Raw genomic sequence first — 15,807 nt, forward strand, 5'->3', positions numbered from 1 at the left:
CCCCTCCGTACATACCGTACATACCAGACCTACCCTCCTCCGTACCTATCGTACATACCAGATCTACCCTCCTCCGTACCTACCGTACATACCAGACCTACCCTCCTCCGCACATACCGTACATACTAGATCTACCCTCCTCCGTACCTATCGTACATACCAGACCTACCCTCCTCCGTACCTATCGTACATACCAGATCTACCCTCCTCCGTACCTACCGTACATACCAGATCTACCCTCCTCCGTACCTACCGTACATACCAGATCTACCCTCCTCCGTACCTACCGTACATACCAGACCTACCCTCCTCCCTACCTATCGTACATACCAGATCTACCCTCCTCCGTACCTACCGTACATACCAGATCTACCCTCCTCCGTACCTACCGTACATACCAGATCTACCCTCCTCCGTACCTACCCTACATACCAGACCTACCCTCCTCCCTACCTATCGTACATACCAGACCTACCCTCCTCCGTACCTGCCGTACCTACCGTACCTGCCGTACCTACCGTACCTACCGTACATACCAGACCTACCCTCCTCCGTACCTATCGTACATACCAGATCTACCCTCCTCCGTACCTGCCGTACCTACCGTACCTGCCGTACCTACCGTACATACCAGATCTACCCACCTTTGTACCCCTATATGGTCATTAGTTGGTTGTATAAATGAGGAGGATGGGATGATACTTCCGTCGACATGTCTGATGTTATAGGTGTAACGATTATAGGTATGCGTAACACCTGCCCTGTCCTGGTCAACCCTGGCACGCGCGCCCTCCTCTCGATGTAATCATCACGAGTCCGCTAAATCCAAAACACTCGGCCTGGATTATATATCGTCTACGTCTAGTTCTCTGTTGACAGCCGAGGCTAGAATCCTGATTTAAAACAGTAACTATGGCTCCTATTCGATGACAGTGTTTTAAAGTGTAATATCAATAATGGGAGATTTGATCATTTAAACCAAGACTGTGCTTCATGATGAAGAAATTTGACAGTAAACAGTATTACCGACTGGCCGCGGTGGTTGTTATACTTTCGGAATTGGTAAGTACATGTATAATACATTACATCTATAGTATCATATATCTGTATATAAAATATAGGCAATGATTTCTTAAATCCACTAATGTCAATCCGCTGTACCGCCTGATGGAAATTAAAGTTAATTGTAGGTTAACGTATTCACACCTGGACAATTATATTTATATGTAACGAGAACAAGTACCTAACCTTTTGGTACCTTTTTAGTTTTACACATGCAAGTCCTTTAAAATGGTTTACTACAATTTCGTATCAAGCATTTATGAAGAGGACATAAAACAGATTCTTTTTATGACATAGAAATAATTTTTGTTGGATTTTTTCAAGCATGCCCAGAACACTATTTCAAATTATTGACGAGCCCAAGATCATGTGGGTAATCAGAATTGGGGCGAGTCTGCCAGGAAATGCAGGAACAGAGGACTCAAATAATATCATCTTGGAAATATCTGTATTATATAAAACACTTTGGCTTTCTATCTGTTGTATTCAATATTTATGACAACTTCATGATGAGTCACACTATATGATATCACGCTAGTTTATAAACTACCTAACATAAACTCTATAAAGTATCATGATCGACATACAATAATAACACAAGTATGTAGAATAAAGGAGTCTTACGTTCTCAAGGAAATATGAATTATTAAATTATTCAATATTTGATAAGTTATGATCATATCAAATGGTTTAGCTAGTTTTATAAAGTCCATGTAAACAAGATGTTGACTTCTATACTTCTGTTTATTATGTACATTTTATGTATGTGAATGAAAACACGATCGAAAACTGTCAAATTCTTTCATTATATTGATCATTTGTTACTCCCGAGAAAATGTACCAAAAAAAAAACCAAAAAAACTAGTACACCATTATTTACATCTTGCTTTGTGGTCTCCAGTTAAGAAACCTACGTGGGGCAGTTGCCAGGTACTGACCGTAGGCCGGTGGTTTTTCTCCGGGTACTCCGGCTTTCCTCCACCTCCAAACCTGGCACGTCCTTAAATGACCCTGGCTGTTAATAGGACGTTAAACAAAAACAAGCAAAAAAAAAAAACCTCCAGTTAAGACGACAATACATTGTGTGAACGCTTGAAACGTCGCCTCAGTTACACAGGTCATATTACATTTGTATCAATCATTTAGATGACTACGACTATATTTTGACGCCATTTTCTCTTTATGTTAGTGCTTTACACGTCTTCTCGGATAAAGAGTATAGTCTGTTTCAATCATTAGATGGTTATGATTTCAGGAAGCTCTTACAGTAAAATACAAATTGTAGAGAAAATAGACATGACAATATTTCAAGATAATCTATGAAATGTAAATACAATAGTTAACAGTTAATGTGAGTTTATATTGATTGTCAATAAAATGCAATCTTCATGGCGTCAGTTACCATCACTTAGACCGTTCAATTACTAATTAAATGATTGTTAGATTGTAGTTATTGTCCATATAAATGCAAGCTGGGTAAAAGATAAGAATATTTATCTGTCGCCCATACTGTATTTAGATTCTATATTGACAATAAATACAATCTAACCAGCGTTTAATTGTTATACCTACATATACTTTTGTTAAACTCTGCTTTTCTTAAATAAATCCTTTTTTTTTTAATTTTCATCCATTTCCTTGTATGTACGTTCATTTGAAAGAATAGCATTTTAAAATCAACTTCTTTCTGTAATTGAACTGCAACCAATCTGACACAATGTACATGTCAACATTGTTCTCAATCATCATCCTCGCTTCGTTTGATTCATTCGTAGCGCATAGCAAAGCATTTTCATGATGTTGATCAAAATGACGTAACAATCATGTCATGTGACCTTAACTGCATCTATCCGCTCATAGATGCAGCCCCGATTAACATTGAGGCAATGGGAGAATGTGAGGCCAAATGTAAATATTGGTTGAATGACGTCACAATAAGGTGTTTTTCATTTGTGTCATACAATATGTATGACGTAAGCGTATTGAACAAGTACTGTGTTTCTTTCGCATGACTGTATGTGGTGTCTAATACTAAAATTTACATCTTTGCATTTCTTATCAAATTTCTATTCGGCGATCCTTGTCAAATGGATAAATGTATATAGATATTGAATATTCCCCTCCCCTACCGACCCGACGACTTTCTTTAACAGTATTTAACCGTCTCCCATATTTCATTATCTACCTGTATAGGTGGGTGCCAATGTTTTCTCATTTTAAGTACTGGTACACGATTTATATGTATACATGTATCGATAACGCTCTTGAAGTGTTCAGTGTTTAGTAAGATGTTTAGGAATGTGTTTTATGTTTTAGGTGGCCACTCAAACCAACTGGGACACAGTGACACCTACGACACTTGACCGTATTGACTCATCATCGAATTATTTTACAGCCTGGCCGACAGATCTCGATCGCGAGAAAGACTTCCATGATAATACGGTGAGAAACAACGATATCACCGACATCAATCCTGATCAAAGGAACATTACTGCCTCATCAGAAATAAACTACACGTCTCAGCCGACGTCATTCACATCACCATTTGTATCATCTTCATTATCGTCTTCAGTTTCGGCATCATCACCGACTTTTCAAACAGGTAAAGTCAACATTATAGCAACATCAACTACGACAAAGACGGCATCGCCAACCACAGTGAAAACAAACCCTAGCATTGAAGTAGATAATTCTACAACACAGGAAGTGAAAAGTGTGTTTAACATTGACAAAGATAGTTCTGCAACATCAGAGGGGATAAATGTGTATACATCTACCCCACCGGAAGGAAAAACTGTGATTAACATTGGCATAGATGCTTCTACCACAGTGAAAACTGTGGACAAACCTACCACACCGGGTGTGAATGGTGTACACAAACCTACCAAAACGGATGTGAATGGTGTACACAAACATACCACACCGGGTGTGAATGGTGTACACAAACCTACCACACCGGGTGTGAATAGTGTGTATAAACCGACCACATCGGGTATGAATGACGTGAACAAGTCTATACCATCTACCAAACCGGATGTCGATAGTGTGCAAAAGCCCTTTATAGACCCAGATATGCCGGAAGTAAAGTCATCTTCGACTGCACCAAAAGATAATTTGCACAAATTAACACCTACCACCATAACAAAAATGCACAACTTGTCCCAATCTACAAACATTCCTCCGAAAACAGACATCGTACACACCAACTTACTTACAACAGAAATGGGGGTAACAACAAAAACGGAGATGCGTCTCGAGACCGTGAATAGAACAGGTGAAACACAAATGCAGACCGTCACCCAAACAGATACGCCGACAACAGCGGAGGGCCTCAACAGAACAGACAATCCAATAATGCCGGAAGTCAATTTAACAGACGAGCAAATAACACAAAATGCCAATAGAACAGAAAAACCAATGATACCGGAAGTTAGTAGAATAACCAAAACAACAACGTCGGAAGTTAGTAGAACAAGAAAAACGACAATGCCGGAAGTTAGTAGAACAAGCAAAACAATAACACAGGAACGTCTCGAGACCGTGAATAGAACAGGTGAAACACAAATGCAGACCGTCACCCAAACAGATACGCCGACAACAGCGGAGGGCCTCAACAGAACAGACAATCCAATAATGCCGGAAGTCAATTTAACAGACGAGCAAATAACACAAAATGCCAATAGAACAGAAAAACCAATGATACCGGAAGTTAGTAGAATAACCAAAACAACAACGTCGGAAGTTAGTAGAACAAGAAAAACGACAATGCCGGAAGTTAGTAGAACAAGCAAAACAACAACACAGGAAGTCAGTAGAACAAGCAAAACAACAACGCCGGAAGTCAGTAGAACAAGCAAACCAGCCACTCAAGAAGTCAGCAGGATAGTAACTACTACAAATCCAAGAGACACAGTTAATATTGAATCCACGTCTACTATCACATTGACATCATCCAACATTAATGTTGACTTAACCAACGTCGAAGTCTCGACGGAAGCCCAGAATTCGACCGATAACACACTACCTGTAACCAAGGGTGCTCATGTGAACGACTCGTTAACAACCGAAAGAACCACCGAAGAACACAAGACAACGGTTCACCGAGTCAGCAATACGGACCAAATAGCTTTAAATGGAACAAGTTTGACCACAGTATCGGTCACAGGCAGCGTTTCAAACTTAACGGTAAACACTGCAGACATTGAAACGACAAAATCAATGGAGACAACCACGCAAAATAAGGCTTTAAATACATCCCAAAATACCGACCAGGCGTCCACGGAGACTTTATCTATTAGCGACTCGGGCGTCCAGATCAGACATCAGACGGGTGACGCGGATGACGACACCTACTGGCCAATCGCAATTGCTGTTACAGTCGGTGTGCCCGTCATCATCGTCTTCGCCGTCACCATAACCGTCCTAAACCGCAAGAGGTTAGAGCGTCCGAATCGCTTAGCAACGCCAGCTTTCTTTTCGTGAGCTATTTTCGTTTTGCTTAGAAGGTATGGCGATGAGAGCTTGTAGTTGCAAAAGCTAGAACATCCCGTAGATCGACCCCGACACTTCTCGATACAGTATAGACAACATATACCACTATAACATCCCGTAGATCGACCCCGACACTTCTCGATACAGTATAGACAACATATACCACTATAACATCCCGTAGATCGACCCCGACACTTCTCGATACAGTATAGACAACATATACCACTATAACATCCCGTAGATCGACCCCGACACTTCTCGATACAGTATAGACAACATATACCACTATAACATCCCGTAGATCGACCCCGACACTTCTCGATACAGTATAGACAACATATACCACTATAACATCCCGTAGATCGACCCCGACACTTCTCGATACAGTATAGACAACATATACCACTATAACATCCCGTAGATCGACCCCGACACTTCTCGATACAGTATAGACAACATATACCACTATAACATCCCGTAGATCGACCCCGACACTTCTCGATACAGTATAGACAACATATACCACTATAACATCCCGTAGATCGACCCCGACACTTCTCGATACAGTATAGACAACATATACCACTATAACATCCCGTAGATCGACCCCGACACTTCTCGATACAGTATAGACAACATATACCACTATAACATCCCGTAGATCGACCCCGACACTTCTCGATACAGTATAGACAACATATACCACTATAACATCCCGTAGATCGACCCCGACACTTCTCGATACAGTATAGACAACATATACCACTATAACATCCCGTAGATCGACCCCGACACTTCTCGATACAGTATAGACAACATATACCACTAGAACATCCCGTAGATCGACCCCGACACTTCTCGATACAGTATAGACAACATATACCACTAGAACATCCCGTAGATCGACCCCGACACTTCTCGATACAGTATAGACAACATATACCACTATAACATCCCGTAGATCGACCCCGACACTTCTCGATACAGTATAGACAACATATACCACTATAACATCCCGTAGATCGACCCCGACACTTCTCGATACAGTGTATAGACAACATATACCACTATAACATCCCGTAGATCGACCCCGACACTTCTCGATACAGTATAGACAACATATACCACTATAACATCCCGTAGATCGACCCCGACACTTCTCGATACAGTATAGACAACATATACCACTATAACATCCCGTAGATCGACCCCGACACTTCTCGATACAGTATAGACAACATATACCACTATAACATCCCGTAGATCGACCCCGACACTTCTCGATACAGTATAGACAACATATACCACTATAACATCCCGTAGATCGACCCCGACACTTCTCGATACAGTATAGACAACATATACCACTATAACATCCCGTAGATCGACCCCGACACTTCTCGATACAGTATAGACAACATATACCACTAGAACATCCCGTAGATCGACCCCGACACTTCTCGATACAGTATAGACAACATATACCACTATAACATCCCGTAGATCGACCCCGACACTTCTCGATACAGTATAGACAACATATACCACTATAACATCCCGTAGATCGACCCCGACACTTCTCGATACAGTATAGACAACATATACCACTAGAACATCCCGTAGATCGACCCCGACACTTCTCGATACAGTATAGACAACATATACCACTAGAACATCCCGTAGATCGACCCCGACACTTCTCGATACAGTATAGACAACATATACCACTATAACATCCCGTAGATCGACCCCGACACTTCTCGATACAGTATAGACAACATATACCACTATAACATCCCGTAGATCGACCCCGACACTTCTCGATACAGTATAGACAACATATACCACTATAACATCCCGTAGATCGACCCCGACACTTCTCGATACAGTATAGACAACATATACCACTATAACATCCCGTAGATCGACCCCGACACTTCTCGATACAGTATAGACAACATATACCACTATAACATCCCGTAGATCGACCCCGACACTTCTCGATACAGTATAGACAACATATACCACTATAACATCCCGTAGATCGACCCCGACACTTCTCGATACAGTATAGACAACATATACCACTATAACATCCCGTAGATCGACCCCGACACTTCTCGATACAGTATAGACAACATATACCACTATAACATCCCGTAGATCGACCCCGACACTTCTCGATACAGTATAGAAAACATATACCACTATAACATCCCGTAGATCGACCCCGACACTTCTCGATACAGTATAGACAACATATACCACTATAACATCCCGTAGATCGACCCCGACACTTCTCGATACAGTATAGACAACATATACCACTATAACATCCCGTAGATCGACCCCGACACTTCTCGATACAGCATAGACAACATATACCACTATAACATCCCGTAGATCGACCCCGACACTTCTCGATACAATATAGACAACATATACCACTATAACATCCCGTAGATCGACCCCGACACTTCTCGATACAGTATAGACAACATATACCACTAGATCATCCCGTAGATCGACCCCGACACTTCTCGATACAGTATAGACAACATATACCACTATAACATCCCGTAGATCGACCCCGACACTTCTCGATACAGTATAGACAACATATACCACTATAACATCCCGTAGATCGACCCCGACACTTCTCGATACAGTATAGACAACATATACCACTATAACATCCCGTAGATCGACCCCGACACTTCTCGATACAGTATAGACAACATATACCACTATAACATCCCGTAGATCGACCCCGACACTTCTCGATACAGTATAGACAACATATACCACTATAACATCCCGTAGATCGACCCCGACACTTCTCGATACAGTATAGACAACATATACCACTATAACATCCCGTAGATCGACCCCGACACTTCTCGATACAGTATAGACAACATATACCACTAGATCATCCCGTAGATCGACCCCGACACTTCTCGATACAGTATAGACAACATATACCACTATAACATCCCGTAGATCGACCCCGACACTTCTCGATACAGTATAGACAACATATACCACTATAACATCCCGTAGATCGACCCCGACACTTCTCGATACAGTATAGACAACATATACCACTATAACATCCCGTAGATCGACCCCGACACTTCTCGATACAGTATAGACAACATATACCACTATAACATCCCGTAGATCGACCCCGACACTTCTCGATACAGTATAGACAACATATACCACTATAACATCCCGTAGATCGACCCCGACACTTCTCGATACAGTATAGACAACATATACCACTATAACATCCCGTAGATCGACCCCGACACTTCTCGATACAGTATAGACAACATATACCACTAGATCATCCCGTAGATCGACCCCGACACTTCTCGATACAGTATAGACAACATATACCACTATAACATCCCGTAGATCGACCCCGACACTTCTCGATACAGTATAGACAACATATACCACTATAACATCCCGTAGATCGACCCCGACACTTCTCGATACAGTATAGACAACATATACCACTATAACATCCCGTAGATCGACCCCGACACTTCTCGATACAGTATAGACAACATATACCACTATAACATCCCGTAGATCGACCCCGACACTTCTCGATACAGTATAGACAACATATACCACTATAACATCCCGTAGATCGACCCCGACACTTCTCGATACAGTATAGACAACATATACCACTATAACATCCCGTAGATCGACCCCGACACTTCTCGATACAGTATAGACAACATATACCACTATAACATCCCGTAGATCGACCCCGACACTTCTCGATACAGTATAGACAACATATACCACTATAACATCCCGTAGATCGACCCCGACACTTCTCGATACAGTATAGACAACATATACCACTATAACATCCCGTAGATCGACCCCGACACTTCTCGATACAGTATAGACAACATATACCACTATAACATCCCGTAGATCGACCCCGACACTTCTCGATACAGCATAGACAACATATACCACTATAACATCCCGTAGATCGACCCCGACACTTCTCGATACAGTATAGACAACATATACCACTATAACATCCCGTAGATCGACCCCGACACTTCTCGATACAGTATAGACAACATATACCACTATAACATCCCGTAGATCGACCCCGACACTTCTCGATACAGTATAGACAACATATACCACTATAACATCCCGTAGATCGACCCCGACACTTCTCGATACAGTATAGACAACATATACCACTATAACATCCCGTAGATCGACCCCGACACTTCTCGATACAGTATAGACAACATATACCACTATAACATCCCGTAGATCGACCCCGACACTTCTCGATACAGTATAGACAACATATACCACTATAACATCCCGTAGATCGACCCCGACACTTCTCGATACAGTATAGACAACATATACCACTATAACATCCCGTAGATCGACCCCGACACTTCTCGATACAGTATAGACAACATATACCACTATAACATCCCGTAGATCGACCCCGACACTTCTCGATACAGTATAGACAACATATACCACTATAACATCCCGTAGATCGACCCCGACACTTCTCGATACAGTATAGACAACATATACCACTATAACATCCCGTAGATCGACCCCGACACTTCTCGATACAGTATAGACAACATATACCACTATAACATCCCGTAGATCGACCCCGACACTTCTCGATACAGTATAGACAACATATACCACTATAACATCCCGTAGATCGACCCCGACACTTCTCGATACAGTATAGACAACATATACCACTATAACATCCCGTAGATCGACCCCGACACTTCTCGATACAGTATAGACAACATATACCACTATAACATCCCGTAGATCGACCCCGACACTTCTCGATACAGTATAGACAACATATACCACTATAACATCCCGTAGATCGACCCCGACACTTCTCGATACAGTATAGACAACATATACCACTATAACATCCCGTAGATCGACCCCGACACTTCTCGATACAGTATAGACAACATATACCACTATAACATCCCGTAGATCGACCCCGACACTTCTCGATACAGTATAGACAACATATACCACTATAACATCCCGTAGATCGACCCCGACACTTCTCGATACAGTATAGACAACATATACCACTATAACATCCCGTAGATCGACCCCGACACTTCTCGATACAGTATAGACAACATATACCACTATAACATCCCGTAGATCGACCCCGACACTTCTCGATACAGTATAGACAACATATACCACTAGAACATCCCGTAGATCGACCCCGACACTTCTCGATACAGTATAGACAACATATACCACTATAACATCCCGTAGATCGACCCCGACACTTCTCGATACAGTATAGACAACATATACCACTATAACATCCCGTAGATCGACCCCGACACTTCTCGATACAGTATAGACAACATATACCACTATAACATCCCGTAGATCGACCCCGACACTTCTCGATACAGTATAGACAACATATACCACTATAACATCCCGTAGATCGACCCCGACACTTCTCGATACAGTATAGACAACATATACCACTATAACATCCCGTAGATCGACCCCGACACTTCTCGATACAGTATAGACAACATATACCACTATAACATCCCGTAGATCGACCCCGACACTTCTCGATACAGTATAGACAACATATACCACTATAACATCCCGTAGATCGACCCCGACACTTCTCGATACAGTATAGACAACATATACCACTAGAACATCCCGTAGATCGACCCCGACACTTCTCGATACAGTATAGACAACATATACCACTATAACATCCCGTAGATCGACCCCGACACTTCTCGATACAGTATAGACAACATATACCACTAGAACATCCCGTAGATCGACCCCGACACTTCTCGATACAGTATAGACAACATATACCACTAGAACATCCCGTAGATCGACCCCGACACTTCTCGATACAGTATAGACAACATATACCACTATAACATCCCGTAGATCGACCCCGACACTTCTCGATACAGTATAGACAACATATACCACTAGAACATCCCGTAGATCGACCCCGACACTTCTCGATACAGTATAGACAACATATACCACTATAACATCCCGTAGATCGACCCCGACACTTCTCGATACAGTATAGACAACATATACCACTAGATCATCCCGTAGATCGACCCCGACACTTCTCGATACAGTATAGACAACATATACCACTAGATCATCCCGTAGATCGACCCCGACACTTCTCGATACAGTATAGACAACATATACCACTATAACATCCCGTAGATCGACCCCGACACTTCTCGATACAGTATAGACAACATATACCACTATAACATCCCGTAGATCGACCCCGACACTTCTCGATACAGTATAGACAACATATACCACTATAACATCCCGTAGATCGACCCCGACACTTCTCGATACAGTATAGACAACATATACCACTATAACATCCCGTAGATCGACCCCGACACTTCTCGATACAGTATAGACAACATATACCACTATAACATCCCGTAGATCGACCCCGACACTTCTCGATACAGTATAGACAACATATACCACTATAACATCCCGTAGATCGACCCCGACACTTCTCGATACAGTATAGACAACATATACCACTATAACATCCCGTAGATCGACCCCGACACTTCTCGATACAGTATAGACAACATATACCACTATAACATCCCGTAGATCGACCCCGACACTTCTCGATACAGTATAGACAACATATACCACTATAACATCCCGTAGATCGACCCCGACACTTCTCGATACAGCATAGACAACATATACCACAAGGATAATTAAGAATATTGATGCCCCAGTTTCATCAATAATCAGTAACTTATATATATAAAAGCTTTGACATTTCATTAAGTTACAGAAATTTGATTAAACTTGGACCTGTGGCCAGTTGATGAATATCCCTTAGTTAAGGAAATTAAAAGAAACTTTTCCATAGGAAAGGATTGCGAATTTTAAGTGAAAATCTTATAAACCTTCCTTAAATCCTTTAGGTTAATTTCCTTAACTTAAGAAATATTAATAAACTGGCCTCGGGCCCATGTTTTGTCAATAGTCCATAAGTTAATGAAATGCCTAAGTGTAATATTTTCCACCGAAGAGCATTACAGAATTTAAGGAAATTTCTTTAACTAAGTTTTTTGTGGAACACTATATTACTTTCCTGTGGTAATTAATTTCAAGTTAAGGAATACTGATGTAACTTTGACCAGGATGTAAAAGACCTTATTGATAAAACAGATCTCAATATCCACAGACTATACTTCCACATAGCCCGAGTTTCCTCTGACCCTGATACCATGTCTGGTGTAGGGCCAGAGTACACACTGATAATATACAAAGTGGACAGTACTAACACTATTGGTTTTAATATTGTCATTGAATAGCACACTGTCAGTATGACCTGCTTTGACAATACACATTGATATTGTCATTGAATATCACACTGTCAGCATGCCCTGCTTTGACAATACAAATCAATATTGTCATTGAATATCACACTGTCAGCATGCCCTGCTTTGACAATACAAATCAATATTGTCATTGACTATCACACTGTCAGTATGACCTGCTTTGACAATGCACATTAATATTGTCATTGAATATCACACTGTCAGTATGACCTGCTTTGACAATACAAAAAGTTTCAGGAATCTGCTAGTATTTATAGAAAAGATTCCCTACTCTCCTTACTATTCGTAGTAAGAGAGGGGCTATTTTTTCTGTAAATACTGACCAGAAGCAGGTTCCTGTGTTTAAACTACTAGTATTGTACACTTTGTTTTCACTGTGTTATATATCGTATTGTGTAGCTTTTCACTCCATACAGTGTGGAGGTGAATTCCAGTAGTCCAGCTTTCCTCTTCGCCATTGTTAACATCCGTTAAGTAGTTTAATGTTCATACCAGAGTAATTCAATCAATTCTGTCACATACTACACGACTTTCGGAAATAGCAGCACGCCACATAAGATTTTAATATCAATGTACGCTCCAAATTTTAACTTCCAACAAGAATTGAGCAAGTTGGATCACTAGTCTTTCTGACTTTTTCTTATTTTTTTTCTATGCTAAAGAAAAATACTCTCTAGTAAATATATGCGTCAAGAGTTGAGAATTGCACTGGGTACTGTGTTATTCTAGTATCAAAGGGAGACTACCGCGTAGAGTTTACGTTGTGGTAGCGAAAGTGCGCGAGACTGTCAAGGCTGCACATTGTGGTGTTGCCATTGAAAAATAATTCAACAATATTATTTATCTATGATATTAATGGCAGAATTTATTGAATAGCCCTCGTACTTCGATATAATTGCTGTGGTATCTCGTCTGTATGAGCAATGTTTTGCAGAAGATCAGTTTGCTTTTTTTCATGTACATAAATGTATTAATTAGGTATTTGCGCAAAAAAGATCTTTCGGAGTGCCGAATTATTAGCAAGGTAGTATATGATTATGACAGACATTATTATACAAATACATGTGAGTATAGCATATACAGCATATCGATAAGGTCCATACATGATAACATCGACCTACGAAACAAATATTAACTGAGGACAAAGCTTTATTTTTCTTGATTTTCTTGGAAATCGGAAAATGGGCGGGTTGGATCCAACCAAATTAACCATCAGTATTACATTATTTAAGCATTGAACGGCTTTCAGTTGGCATTCATATTGGCTATGAATGCCAACTGAAAGCCGTTCAATGCTTATATTTACTATCTGCGATTTTTTATTTGTCGTGCGATTTTTTTTTTTTAATTTTCAAATTAAAATTTCAGTTGGCAGTTCATAAGCTGGTGAACTCGCAACTGAATTGGTAGGGTTATATATATAGTGGCAGTGCCATACAATGGTAAATATATACGTATGAACCAGGGCAACTTTTAAATCAATGACTTCACAAGTTCAATAAAAACTATAGTAAAAACTATGTTCTTAATCCTATTATACATTGATTACATATTTACACGTAATTTAACAAACCGCCACATGACTTAATGTTGAGATATTATGCTGCTCATTTTATATTAACTGGGGTTGATAAAGTCTCGATTTCCTTGTCTAAATGTATGGCTGGCATTCCTCGTCACGTTCATTAGGCCTAGATAAAAATCTGCACCACACAGGAGTAAGTATCAAACTGTGGTGTGTATTTCTGACCTCGGGTACATATCCTATCTGAAGAGTCTGACATATGTATTAGTCGTCCGGTTCAATGACATTTTAATCGTCGTGCCTATACATTGTCTAAAATGTTGTCGACATCTCTGTAATCGATTTGGAGGAAGTGAAGGGTGGGCGAGGTTATCATGTCGAGGATGACAGGAAGGGACCACGGTGGACAAATATTTGTTTACAGCAGCGGCCCTTTGGGTCGATTATGCTTCTTATCAACGTAAAATTCATTTATATTTTCAGGAAACTGGAGAAGGCCCACAATGCAGCACTGTCGGGGTACATCACGCCACCGACCGAGTATGACGCATGACGTCACTTTTGACACTGACAGAGGTCGCCGCCGCACGGCACGTGTACCGGAAATAGGCCGGACAGCGATGAGTTCTTCGTGAAAAACAAATGAGAATAAATGTTACCTTTTTAATTCCATTTTTTTCTCACATACTTGAACGACATAAACATAAATTATGATATTCCCAAGATGAACCGAAAGACTAAAGGCAATGAAGAGTTAAACTTACGTAATGAGACTAACTACTGGGTGTTTGAAAGCGCCCAGTGTTTGATTCTGTTGTATTGGTGTGGTGATAATGCTTTGTGCGCATTCATGGTGTGGTGATGATGTTCTGTTTGTGAGCATATTATGGGCGCCGAGGGTGTTAGGAGATATATCCTGTTGTGAGCGCCCGTATATAGGCCAAGGCCTAGCTGGCAAAATTTTACTAAGTACATGTATATTGTAGTAAATTATGCACATAGTACAGCCATCACCTCAAACGTGTTGGTTAATAAAACTGTTTCATACGATTTTTGTGTTCTTCAGTGAGTCAATATGATGAACACCGGGGAAGTCATTTTGAATTTTAATCTAGCCCCCCCCCCCCCCCCCCCCCCCCCCCCCCCCCCAAAACAAAGTCTGAAAATATGAGTTGCAAAATATGCTATATACGGACCGTAGCAAATTCTTATATCGCTGCATTTAACCAATCGTTAAATTGTGTATAAAGTGTGATAGCG

General features: G+C 41.0%; 1 protein-coding gene across 4 annotated transcripts; it reads left to right on the top strand.

Annotated features, from left to right (window-relative positions):
* The first annotated feature begins 829 nt into the window (after positions 1-829).
* On the top strand, positions 830-15,597 carry LOC117334994 (serine-rich adhesin for platelets-like). Of its 4 annotated transcripts, XM_033894884.1 has the most exons (5): positions 831-1,062; positions 3,379-3,957; positions 4,024-4,591; positions 4,871-5,540; positions 15,031-15,597. In XM_033894884.1, exons 1-5 carry the CDS (start codon positions 994-996, stop codon positions 15,098-15,100), a joined length of 1,956 nt encoding a protein of 651 aa, XP_033750775.1. In that variant the 5' UTR covers positions 831-993; the 3' UTR covers positions 15,101-15,597. The 4 variants fall into 4 exon arrangements, with proteins under 4 accessions (XP_033750774.1, XP_033750772.1, XP_033750775.1 ...); XM_033894883.1 differs by having other exon boundaries at positions 830-1,062; positions 3,379-4,591; positions 4,871-5,567; XM_033894881.1 differs by having other exon boundaries at positions 830-1,062; positions 3,379-4,591.
* Positions 15,598-15,807: the final 210 nt, after the last annotated feature.

This window comes from Pecten maximus, chromosome 9, assembly GCF_902652985.1.
Source record: "Pecten maximus chromosome 9, xPecMax1.1, whole genome shotgun sequence".
Lineage (NCBI taxonomy): Eukaryota > Metazoa > Mollusca > Bivalvia > Pectinida > Pectinidae > Pecten > Pecten maximus.